Here is a 13,774-nt window from a genome sequence, read left to right as displayed (position 1 = left end):
ACATATTTATTATGATTGTATTTATATTTTATTTAAAAAAATAATATATATATATATATATATATATATATATATTAAATAAGAGTAATTAATTTTATGTATTAAAAAAGTTTGTTTGGGTCTACGTGACATTGCAATAACAATTGCAAAATTTGCAAGTGTCAGACAAAACTATGGTGAGGTGGCCATTTGCAATTCCTTTTGAAAGGGTTTTGCAAGCCCTATGTGGATGGTCTAAGTTTTATTAACAAGTACAAATCCATATGATACGATAAGTTTTCATAAAATAAAAGGAAAATATGAATGTCAAAGTATTTAAAAGTAAAATGTGTAGTATTTTATGATGGTTTATTTATATTGCAAATATCTAATATTTATTAATATCATTTATATTTTTTGAGACATTCATTTATTGTTATTGTAAAAACAATTCCAATAAAAAAATTATATGATCTTATTCGTCAATCATTCTTTGATGGTGAATCTTTTTTGGTAACTTATACATATAGTTAAAAAAGATACAAACATAAAATCAACAAAAATTATATGAAATTTTACACATTATATATATATATATATATATATATATATATAAAATAAACATTATGGGTTGGGTTCAGGTAAGAATGAAAGTTATGATGAGAAATGTAAGAAGATATCTCCACTTTTGGATCAATCTTAATTGAATGTCAACACTAATGAGGAGTATCAAAATGCATCGAATCTATTCCCTTCTAAAACGAAATTCATATGTGGATATGAGATTGAAAATGATCAAGTGTTCATATTTTTTCTTACACGATCATTCGCCGATAATAAGTGAAGTTTTATCGCAGTTATGTATATTAGGGGCGGATATGGTTGAGTTGAGCTAGACTAAGCCAATTTTAACCATTTTAATTGATGGTCTAGCGATTTGGGGGGTCGACGGATTGGATTTAACTGGATTGTTAGAGGGTTGGTTAGATAGGTTGAACATTTGACGGGTTCTCTACATCCTTACTTATAATAACCTTCATTGAATATGTTCGATGGTATAACAATGTGGATGTTCCGTGCATCTGTTTAATCAATTTTTGTGTAATAATCGAGTTTATCGGTTATAAAGTTCGGGATTGTTTTGAAAAGTGGTGGAAAGTTGAGGGACATATTTGGTTTATGTAATTAAATGTCATTAAAACATTTCACCTCTCATTTGTTTAATATGGTTATATGACAAAGATATTTTAAATTGTCTCATGAGGGTTTGATAAAAAGTTGGTAGGTCTTCAAGTAAAAAGAAAAGAAGCTTTCTGTGTGTGCACTTTCAGCTCGAGAAAACAGAACCGAGAAGAGGAAGCAAGTAAAAAACAGTTTTCTATGATTTTGTTTTGGATTGATTCTTGTTGTTCATCTCCATGTCTTCATCTCTTGTGTTTATAAAGTGAATTCATTTTATAACTTTTATCTTATTTGGTTGAAATTGGAACCGTGGGGTTCCTTACATTGGGATGATATAAAACTGTTTTGATGTTATGATTAACATAATTGTGGTATTTTGATATGTTTATATCAAGTAAATAGAATAAGAGTGACATATAAAAAAAAAGTGTATTTTGGTTACAAATGAGGCATATCAAGGAGAGGTGTATTTTGGTTATAAGGATGACATATCAAGGAGAGGTATATACCAGGATAAAAGTTACATAATCAATTAAATGTAAAATCTGGGTTTTTGATCAAATTGATAACTGTTGTCTCATCCTTATGATGTGATGACTTTAAGTTGTTGCATCTGTGTGATGCGATGACTTAAGTTATTGCATCATATTGATGCGATAAATGGTTTTGTCGCATCCTTGTGATGCAAGGAGTGAGTTTGTTGCATCCTTGTGATGCGACAAGATGAACGTATTGCATCCAGTTGATGCGACAAGTTGGGTTTATCGCACCCATATGATGCGTTGAGATGGGGTCCTCGTACCAGTGTGTTATGAGAAAGTGGGGTTGTCTCACCATGTGATGCGATGAATTTATCATGTTACCAATATGATGCGATTAGTTTTATCATAATGCGATAAATGAGTTATTTGACTATTTGATGCGATAATTGGATGATGTCTCAACATTTTGATGCGATAAAAGAGGTTTGTTTTGTTAAAATGTTTGACAGTGTATATGCATATATATCTTTTCCGTATATGTTTCTTTGGATATGTTTTAGTAGTTGCTTGATTTTAGAAGATCTAGCTTCAATATAGGATGTTTCTTGGGACCAAAGTCTCCTCTATGAACTTCTCCTAAACTTTTTATATTTTTACAGATCCATCTTAAAGATGCACCTATCATGTAAAAAATTATGGGTCGAACTCAAATAATTAAAGCTAATAAAATTTTCATGCCCAATCTAAATAATAGCTTAAACTGAGTCAATTTTTTGAAGCTTGACAAGCAATAAGCCATGTTGAAGTGAAAACTACGATTTTCATCTTTGTAGTTTGTTGTTTACAAAATTACAATTATTTTTGTCATCGGTCTTTAAATTTTATTTTTTTCATTCCTTGGTTTCCATGTTGTTTTGCTTTTCATCCCTAAGACTAATTATGTTAAATTTCAAATATTAATTTAAAGGCATTTTAATCTTTTCAATTTTAATTAATTCTTGATCAAAACATAATATTATTATATTATATTTCTTATATACTATACATATGTACTCTCAAGGTTGGGTTCCACGGAGAAGAGAAATTACAGAGAGAAGCGTAAGAAGAAATCTTCATTCTTAGATCAATCTTAATTGAATGTCAACACTAACGAGGTGCACCGAGATGCATCATATCAGTTTTTTTTAAACACAATTCATGAATGGACATATGATTAAAAGTGATCAAATGATTCAAATCTCTTTACGCTTCTCGGCGTAACTTCTTCTAACATAATCTTTTGCCTGTACCATCAACCAAACAACTTCATCCTAACTGGACAATGCATCCCCTTGGCACTGAACTTCTCCTTTCCATCTCCAATAAACACCACCACCACATACAACCGTTGTGTCCCACTGGTTTCCTCCCATCGATCTCCTTACCCACACTTTCTTATCTCTCATCTTCGCTCTCAACATGTATTCCCCCCCCCCCAACAACACTCGGATCCCAAACCACACCACTCCAATCTCGATCTTCAAACTCATCTCAATTTTGTTCTTGGTTTTCACTATCGATGTTTGGCCTTTCTATTCGATCTTGTTTTTGGTTTCACACAGTGAAAATCACAAAGAGATGTTCCTGGATTTTTGTATGCAGACATGGTGAGGATGCTTATTTCTTGAATTGTGTTTTTAAGAAGTTGAAATGTCTAATTTTTAGATTGAATGTTCCTTAATTTCTAGGTTAAATGTTCTTATTTTTGTAGCTTGTTTGATTGAAATTAATGGTTCACCGGAGAAGATAAAAAAGTTTGGCCGAAGAAACTGAGCGATTATATTCCATAACAAACCCAAAAGCCATAAAGTTGATATTTGGAACAGTAGAGAAACTGTAACACGGGGAAGGACAAGGAAAAAGAGTTGATGGTGATCGAGAAAGAAAAAAAATAACGAATTAATGGTGATTGGTTAGCTCATTAACCGACTACTAGATTATCAATAATATTTGGACAAACCAATTGACAAATTGGTTGTTGACCAACAAGCTATTGACTGATATAAACTAGTCATATTTAATAAAATTTAATTAATAAATTAGATAACAATATAAAATAACTTAAAAAAAACATGTTAATAAATAATTTTTCTGTTATATCATTGTCAAATCAACAAACTAAAAACTACGAGAAGTGAATTCTTTTTCAAAATACATATACATCCCCACTTCAATTGTAGGAGAAGTGAAGGACCAATAGTGCAAACAGTGAATAGTGAGGGGTAAATATGAAAATACAGTAAAGGCTTGTTTGGCAGAGGTAACCGTCCCAACAGGTCTGACTAGTCTCTTCTTTCATAACCAGAAAATCACATTTTCTAGAGAGTGAGAGAGAGAATCCCGAGGATGAAGAGAGAGAGAGACAGATAGGTGATAGAGACCGGAACTTTATATGCATACATTAACACAAGATCCCGTCTGTTTCACGCATACGCACCAGCTGCGCAAATTAGTCACCACCACTACAATTATCTCTTCCTGTTTTATAGCCATATCTCCCTCCTCTTTTCTCTCTCTCGCTCTCTCTCTGGATATGCATATACATGGATAGAGAGAGTGGGCAAACTGGGTTGCATTTATTTTGATCTTTTTTGGATCACTCAACAGACACACCACACCGCCATCAATCTCATGTCTCCATCTCTGTTCTTGCTAATGTGCTCAGGATGCCCATGGTACCCTCTTTTCTCTTCTCTTCTTGTTAGAATTTGCAAGTTTTATTCTTATGATTTCGTACCGTCATGTGTGTATATGCGAATTTCTTCAAACAGGTTGTGTGAAAAGAGTGATTTTCTTAACCCATTCCGATGTAAAGAAATCGTGGGAAATTGAATCAGGAACAAGAAAAAAAGACGCGATTTTGGATATATCAAGAAACGAGATCTTAAACCATGAAAATATCCAGAAACAAAAATAGTGTTTTCGAGCAGATATTTGTGTACAAAACATGGTATATATTGTGTGATTAGTAATTTGATAACACTTTCCATAAGTTGTACTCATAGCTTTAGGACTTGTACATTGATGATTTGACAATTTCCATATTCTTTTCCTTTGAACATTCTCTTGTATCCACCTGGTAACAGTTGGTTTAGTTGAAACTTCCTCAAGAACACACACACACACACATATATATATATATATGTGTGTATGTATATATATTCTGTGCTTCTGGATATCTCTACTTGTATTATCAGCTTAAATACTTGTACTCTGAACCTTTTATGCCATTCAGCAGGAAGGAATTCATAATTACAGTATGGAATTCACAGGTCCAGTTCCTGCCTTGACATAATATCTTTATTCTGAGGAAGCCCACATTTTTACAATAAGAAAGTGATAAGTTTCTTGATTTCAATGGAAGGTTTTCTTGATATGAATTCTTTCCAAAAGTACCCTCTTGAAGAATCCTTAAAACAGGTCATAATCGATCACGACACCATATTCAAGAAACAAGTATGTTTAGTCACTCAGAATTGATCAAGTTTTGTTTTATTGAAAATTTATCAAGAAATTGTTTGCTTTTTCTGGGAATCTTGTTTCGAGTGGCGATTGATTGTTTTTGGGAAGGTGCAGGAGCTCCACCGGCTGTATGCAGTACAGAAGTCGATGATGAAGCGCTATTCAAAGTATACATTTCCAGAAAGACATTTGGTAAATGATCCTAATTTCCCTTCTTATACAACCTTAATAGGAATTAGATTTTAGTCATTAGTTGAAATGAGAAATGAATAGTATGGTTATGGGCCCCATATACTTGATGGAAATTTGATATGGGACCCACAATCGTGACCTAGGTTTTTCCCTCGGCTGCAACAAAATCGGCTTTAATGGACTTCAAAGCTTTCTAATCGTCATAAAAGATTGATTTATATTACTTCAATTTATATGACCAACAATTGTGCATTCTATATAAAGATGTTACAGTATGATGTTAGGATGTACTTGGACATCCTGACAAGTTCATAAGTGTCTTATGAATACATTTTTTTTATAGGACATTGGTTTTATACACATATTTTCAAATAATATCGTATAAGAGAACTAACATGACGCCTTTATTTCAGAATTGTCACAAAAAACTTGTTAGGATGCTGAAAAGCATCTTATCTATTTATTGTAACACCTTTATATAGAACGCACCATTATTTGGTCGTATAAACCTAAGTCCTATAAAGCAGTCGATTTTGTTGTAATGATCACTACCCAGTTGAGGTTTAGTAGTATGTTCTTCCCTCGGGACCTATATGATTCTTGAGATGGAACCTACAATCCTAGATTTCTTAGGGTGTACATTTCTTGTTATCTGATGTTAGTCATATGTTCTTCAGATGGGCTCCACACAATTCGTGTTAGATGATTCCTTCTTACTAGAAGATCAAGATTTCTTTTCTAGACTTCAGCAGAAACCTCTTGATCTTCGACTTTCAACTGGTAGCTCTAGCGAGGATGACATCTTAGATGGTGTGGAAGTAAATCTTTCTTTGAGCATCGGGAGGAGTACCAATAAAAGAAGCAGAATTTCCGGAAACAATTGGAAGAACAAGATTGTATACCCGTTGTTACTAGATGTAATTGATCTAGAGGAATCTAATGAAACAGGATCAAACGAGGAGGCCCAGCCTGTTTTTTCTCTAGATCAATCCAGCCGAAACTCTACAGATCGTTTGAAGATAGGCCCGTTTTGTAGGAAGGCAAGATCTTCGATGAATGATGGCATGCATCAGGAATGGAGCTCTTTCAATCAAGGTTCGTTGATTTGGCTTAAGTTCTGTTCTTTTGACCTTTGAAAGTCAAATGAGTTAATAAAATCATACCTGACAAAAAGTTCCAGAATTCCTATTTTGTACGTATTTGACCGGTAATCTGCTGACCGTAACCACAAAGGTTGTGGCTTAGTGGTTGAGGTCCTTGGGGATGTGGTGCAATATCCCATCTGCTCAAGGTTCGATTCCCGACATACACAACGATTGTGGTCACTGAGTTTATCAGGGTTGATTTCTTGCAATCACAATTTGCCGGGATTAGTCCAGGCATAGCCAAGAACACGCTTCCAAAAAAAATCTGCTGAACCGTACTTTTCCTTTTGAATGGAACCTTTTGTAATCTTGCGATCCTGCAGGATCCCACGAGCAGGATGATGTCAAACAGATGAGAGTGGTGGATCTTGATCTCAACAAAGATCAACCAAATGATTCTTCTTTTCACTCAAATGAACCCTTGGAACCCTATCCTTCATCTGATAGCTCATATGGCGAATCTTGCAATCAAATAAAAAAACCCATCAAAGTTTCCACTTCAATTCCCACATCGAAGCAACCAAAAAGTCAAACTAGTGCGATAGAGGTCCAAACTGAACCCTGCTGTATAGATCTCAAGTCTCTTCCTGAACCCTCATCGGATCTTTCTGAAGAAAAAGAGATGCATGAAGTAATAGAACAAAAGGATAAAGAAGATTCTGATTGCATCATACGAAATGCAGCGCTCTCACTTATCTCTATATCGCTGCAAGAAACTTCAACTAGGAATCAAGATTCCGAAACCAGATCAGGGTCAAATGAGATTGAAAACAATGATGAAAAAAAGAAGAAAACGATCCCAGAATCTTCTATTGATTCTTACGAGTCACTTGTGTTGAAGCTAGAAGAAAGCAGCATAGATGAAGATTCTGCAACATCAAAAGCGTTTGAAATAAACAAATTGGATCAGAAGGAAAATGGGATCAAGTTAAGAAGAGGAAGGAGACTGAAAGATTTCCAGAAAGACATACTTCCAACATTGTCCTCGCTCACCCGACATGAAATCTGGGAAGATATCAACATTTTGGAGGGTGTGATTAGGTCCAGAGAATACAAACGGCTGCAAAAAGCGAAAACCGGCAAAGGCGAAAACTGGTTTACACCTGTGAGAAACAAACGATCGAAGGTCAATTACGTTAGTGGAAGGTGTTGTTTGCGAAAAAAGAAACAGAAGCTTTCATATGCTGCTGAAAAGGTAGAGTTATTATGAAATAGAAGCAGATAAAGATCGACTCTTGGATTTCTAGTTTTTGTTTCTGATTATAGTTCTAGTTTCTAGTTTCTTGAAATTGAACTTCAACCATGGGCATCTCTTTTGATGCATTCTCTTTACTGTTTTTAGAAAAGATTTCTGGTAGGCAACATCATAATCACATAAATAGCTTCTTTGCAACATGTTGGGTTATTTACTCCTCACTAGGCCCAAAAAGGCCCTATTCGATCCTGGGCCATAATCCAGATTGGTTAGCACTTCTTAACAGGGTTTTGACAGGGCCGATCCTTAACCAGTTATGGCTCGAAAACAGTAGAGCCCATGTTCGGTCCTTTAAGGGCTGGTCCCAGTTTAAAAGTGGGCGGTGGTGGCCTGTGATGGTGGTTGGCATCAGTGGTGTCGCGGTGGAGGTAGAAGTAGTCGCCGGTGGCAAAAGGTGGAGGGGTAGGTGATTGTTGTGGGCCGTAGGAACCATTAAAATAAATACTATATTAAGTTTTTGTTAAACGAGGATGAATAATAATATTTTTTGTTTTATTTTATTCTTGTGACTTTTTGTTCCACCTCTTTTAGAGGAACATAAATAAAGTATATTTGTCTTGATGAATAATACGACTCACAAAGTAACCATCGATTTACAAGTATGTAATATTAATTGTATTTTTCTATTTTAAAAACATTTTAAATTTAGATAACTTAAAATAAGCATTGTCCTATTTTTATTTTTGTATGTGGGACATAAAATAAATGAGACTTCATAATAAAAATAGTAACATATTATGATGATTACCGAATAATAAATGAAATAAAAACTTATATCAATTTTAGATAAGTTAAAATACAAAATACTATATTTTATATTATTACAACTTATCTTACATAAATAAATAAAAAGGCGAACTCTTTAATTTTTATAAATCTTGATTTACGAATTACCACTTATTTTTATTATCATTTTAAATTGAATTTAAGATTATTAAATAAATAGTCTTTAATGGTAGGGTCCATCGTAATATAGTGTTGCTTTTATTATATTTTAATAGCTATTGTTTTGTTTTATTTATTCTAGAAAAATAATTTTTCATACAAGTCAAATTTAATATATATTTTAAAGAGTTGAATAAGATGGATATTCATTAAAAGTTTAAATTCTTTATATAATTTATCTTTTTTCAAATGTGTAATTTTTTGTATTTTGGAAAATTATTCAAAACTAAATTGAGGTAAGGAAAAAAAATACACAAGGGTTATGTTATATTATTTAGATTTCATACAAATAATATTTAACAATCTTTGATTGTGAAAAAAAAATAACATTTAAATATTTTAGTAGTTACATAAATATTAAATATAATTTTTTTATATAGAGATTTAAGCAAAAAAATGATATAATAAATCTAAAAAAAGATGGTCTAGAAAGCATTACGAATAGGATAAATTGTATGAAAAAGTAACGTACTTTAACTTGATATCTATTTTGGGTAATTACTTTCAAAACTTTTATCTTGGTACCTAAAATGTAAAGTTTTAAACATTTAAGTATTCAGTTGACCAGTTAAAGCATTAACCGGTTATCATGCTACTGTGACGAGTGATGTGATGAAATTGGTTAGAATAGCAAATAATATTAGTTGGATACCATATCAACATGGTAACTTGTTAATGCTTCAACCTGTTACACGACTACTTAAATGCTTAAAACTTTACATCTTAGGTACCAAAATAAAAGTTTTAAAAGTATGTTACCCAAAATAGGAATCAAGTTAAAATGCGTTATTTTTTAATACAATTTGCACTTATATTTCTATTTATATTCAAACATTATAAAATCTAATAGATCCAATTCATAATTAAATGTCAACTTCAACCAACCCACTTGTTGCTCATTTAAATATACATCACAATTAATTAGATATTATAATTTATGAATGATGCAATAATAAATGAGTAGACTACAAATTCATTTTTGTACTATTCATTGATTTGCAGATTTATTTTTGTTAACAATTACTTTTACATTTTTGCTTTAAAGAGTCATTTTTGTTCATACAATTGGCTTAATTCGTTCTATAAGGTTTTAGAGAACGTCTAAAATAATTAAAAATTCTAGTAATCTTGAAGGGACTTCAGATGTAATAATCCCGAATATCAAACCAGTTTCATCTGTTATTTGTTGCTCAATCTTCAAATAAAGTGGCTACACATATTATTTTGAACGGGTGTTGGATACAAATGAGGTAAGGGTAATTATGGGGTGTATTGAGTTGATTGATTCGATTTTTTGATGTTGATCCTATTTTAGTAAATAACCTTGTTTTATAATGGTGACAGAAACGACACATTCAAGGTCAAAGGTCACACCTTCACAACCACTCAATTTAGTAACACATTATCAATTAAATCTAATATAGCTAAACGTATTGTAATACCTGATCACTTATCAAGACACACACACCACTCTCTCTCTCTCTCTCTCTCTCTCTCTCACACACACACACACACACACATATATATATATATATATAACTATATCACTTATCAAGACACACACACACACACTCACACTCATGCACACACACACACACATATATGTGTATATATATATATATATATATATATGTATGTATATGTTGTGTATATAAAGAGATAAAGAGAGAGAAAAAAAGTCTCATTCATATGTTAATCAACAAAAGGGTGCAAACTTTGTTAACCAATCAAGATCATTGAAAATCTAAATTGATGGACGCGGTGATATTTTTGTAATTATATGAAAACTGAAGCATGTGTTCCAGATGAAATCATAAGTGAACGAAGGTGAACAAGGGCAAGAAGTTAAATTGTCATCAAGCAACAAATTAGGAAAAAATATGCATCCCCTGGAAATTATCCATCCATGATTGTGTTCCGATTTTATGGCCACCGCGTAACAATCAACAAGAGAGTGAAGATCATGGACAATTTGGGTAAAAATATGGATGAGAACATCCGGCGAAGAGGTAAATTAGAATTTTCTAGGGTTCATATTATGCAATTTACGTTCAAGGTTATAAACTAGGGTTTTGCCCCCATTGATGTTGATGTAGAATACAAACAACTTGAAGCAAGAAAGATGGAAAAAGCTAAGGAATTGAAAACGACAATGAATGGAAAAGAAAAAATCGACACAGACGGTAATCAACATTGATTTTCCTGTTAATCAATTTATGTATTTTGCTTATTGATTTCATATTTACTAGATGGTATGGAGTGGACAGTGAACATTGATCAAGGAGTGACCATTGTTGAAGAAGGCATTAGCATTGGTGAAACACTAATGAACATTATTGAAGAATAAGTGAACATTGGTGAAACTAGAGTGAATATTGGTGAAAAAAGTAACCCAAATACAGAGAGTAAGGTAGAACATAATATACAAAACCCCATTCATATAAACTGTTATGGTGGCGTTCATAAGTGCACATCGTACGTGACTAATGGTAAGAGAATGTGTTCTTTTGTGAACATTGTGTGCATGAGTGAACAGTAACATGCCACTAATTAGACAATACGATTCCACTAATAGATGTTCACTTATGAACAGATTGTGTATAAGTGAATAATAAGACTCTATCTTATAGATGTTCACTTATGAACCAATGTCAAATAGATGTGACAAGAGTTGAAGATATTACCATCTCCATTCTAAGACTCATAATAGATGTTCACTAATGAACCAATAAGATCCGACTAATAGATGTTCACCAATGAACCAATGTCAGATAGATGTTCACTAATGAATCCATTGTAAAACTCAAAAAATATGTCGTTCCAACCACAAAGATCGATATTGCCGGTTAATAATCAAACAAAAACTAACAATAAAAGAAATAATTAAAAATTAACTTTCATAATTATATCTCCTTCAAACAAGGAAATATTTAATAACCGCAACTTGTTACGATAAATGAATTTATAAAAGACAAAACTACCCTTCCATAAATAATGTAGCCCCAACTCAATTCAAACTACATGAATGATTGTGATTGGTCGAAATTAGTTAACAAAGTTAGCACATTTTTCTGGGTTAACAAATGATTAGCTCTTTCTCTATACACACACACATACACATATATATATATATATAGAGAGAGAGAGAGAGAGAGAGAGAGAGAGACTTGGGATCACATGACCAGTCTGTTTTCGTGAGATTCGTGAGACCACTTTTTTACACTTGAAACTTCACAACAAAATGCTGTAATGGTAATCTTCACAATGTTTTTGCTGTGAAGTTTTAAGTGTAAAAAAGTGGTTTCACGGGTCTCACGAAAACATGTTGGTCTCACGTGAACCCAACCCTATATATATACACATATATATGTATATAGAGGCTCATTCAAGGGAAAACTGATTAGTTTGTGGTAACCGTGAAATCCAATGTGAACCACTCATTTGAGATATTTAAAAATATTTCCTAAATAAGTTAAAATGGTATATAGTAACGCTATTTTTGACAACTACTCAAAATATTTAATTAATTTTTTTAGAATGAAATATTTAATTAAAATTAGTTATCTACTATATCAATTAATTAATACATCGTATTTTGAAGACGTTTGTGAATTAAAGTATATCATAGTAATAAAGTTCACAATGTTTCACGTGTATCACAATGTATTTTCTTTGTTTTATGAAAATTGAAATGTATCATAGTGCGCATTTTTGTTATTTTTAGGTATCACATTGTGCACCTTGTATGTATATCTGGGTATCACAGTGAATATCGTTTGTACGTATCACAATGTGTATATTGTGTTCACATAAGATTCATTGGAATATGGTTTGCCGAATAAAATTAAATTCGCCGGAGAAATGAAAGAGAATATATGAGAGAGGATATTTATAAAATCCCTAAAATACCCTTAATTAATATTTTAAGTTAAAATTACCAAAATTATTAATTTTCTAATTTAATATTTGATTTGTGGTTGAAATTGGATCTCACGGTTAACACAAACAAAATAGTTCTCATTTTATTAGGCTCTTATGTGTGTGTGTATATATATATATATATACACATATATTTTCTAGTTGAGAAGAAGCTCATAGAGGTCCACATGGGATGGTTATATTAGTCATTACTTTTTAAATTTTGACAAAATATCATTCTGACAAAAGCTGAAAACACTGTTCATGTGAAAATTCACATAGAAACATTTGAATGATTCAACGATTAATTCAACATGACATGCCGTCTACAAGATTTGGACCACTGACCACAAAGTTTTAGGACATGACTCCTACAATAGGATACAAGTGATTTTGTGATAATATTTCAAAACGAAAATAGTTAACATCTTTAAAAAAATTAATTTATGCAAATGTTGATAACTCAAGATCGCTTAAGCTACTCGAATTCTTGAACTCACAAGTGATCTTTGAGATTTCATCAACTGAAAGATGCTTTGTCTGTCATCTTTTTGGCGCGTTTTCCAAGGTCGAATTATGAGCTTTTGATTCATTACAAATATTGTTGTGAACTTCTCATATAATTCAAGATTGACCGAATCTACAATTCGTAATACTAAACAAACTCATTGATAATGCCCTACTAAATATGGTCATTGTATGAACATGTTTTTCTATCAAGAATATGTTAGTCAATGGATAAGTAGGGTTTTTTATAAGAGATTATTCCGGGTACATCACTGTTATGATAGACGACTGAAATTAAACCTTAAAAAACTCTAACTAGAGGTTTAGTTTTCACTCCACCTATAGAATGATAAACACTAACTCTTTTCACAAAATCACAAAGGTAAGGTTTATATGCAAGAATAGATAAACCAAAACAACACTGAATCTTCATAAGGCACCAACACTGATACCAACATCAGCTCCAGAAAGCAATATGCATCGTGTCTAGAGATACTATTTGAAGCTGTGTATTGGAGCAATATATGTTTGTGACATAATCGCCGGATTGATATATTTCTTATCCACGAACCAATGTTTTATATATATATATATATATATATATATATATATATATATATATAGAGAGAGAGAGAGAGAGAGAGAGGTTGGTTCAAATAGAAACCAAC

At 32.2% G+C, this 13,774-nt stretch overlaps 1 protein-coding gene across 8 annotated transcripts; it reads left to right on the top strand.

The window, feature by feature from the left end:
- Positions 1-4,033: 4,033 nt before the first annotated feature.
- LOC112520659 lies at positions 4,034-7,875 on the top strand. 8 transcript variants are annotated; one of them, XM_025129094.1, is made up of 6 exons: positions 4,268-4,357; positions 4,921-4,954; positions 5,047-5,138; positions 5,253-5,336; positions 6,014-6,431; positions 6,805-7,875. In XM_025129094.1, exons 1-6 carry the CDS (start codon positions 4,349-4,351, stop codon positions 7,689-7,691), a joined length of 1,524 nt encoding a protein of 507 aa, XP_024984862.1. In that variant the 5' UTR covers positions 4,268-4,348; the 3' UTR covers positions 7,692-7,875. The 8 variants fall into 8 exon arrangements, with proteins under 8 accessions (XP_024984866.1, XP_024984865.1, XP_024984868.1 ...); XM_025129096.1 differs by having other exon boundaries at positions 4,918-4,954; positions 5,047-5,102; positions 5,259-5,336; XM_025129095.1 differs by having other exon boundaries at positions 4,918-4,954; positions 5,259-5,336.
- Positions 7,876-13,774: the final 5,899 nt, after the last annotated feature.

Source organism: Cynara cardunculus (assembly GCF_001531365.2).
Source record: "Cynara cardunculus var. scolymus isolate 2C chromosome LG 11, CcrdV1, whole genome shotgun sequence".
NCBI classification, from domain to species: Eukaryota; Viridiplantae; Streptophyta; class Magnoliopsida; order Asterales; family Asteraceae; genus Cynara; species Cynara cardunculus.
Note: the sequence above shows the minus strand (reverse complement) of the source record. Positions and strands in the feature narration are given on the sequence as shown.

Bases quoted from the DNA above. Each gene is read 5' to 3' on its own strand.
- LOC112520659 (XM_025129093.1), top strand. The intron at 4,955-5,046 runs GTCCAGTTCCTG...TTTCAATGGAAG, and splicing joins TTACAGTATGGAATTCACAG to GTTTTCTTGATATGAATTCT. The intron at 6,432-6,804 runs GTTCGTTGATTT...GCGATCCTGCAG, and splicing joins ATGGAGCTCTTTCAATCAAG to GATCCCACGAGCAGGATGAT.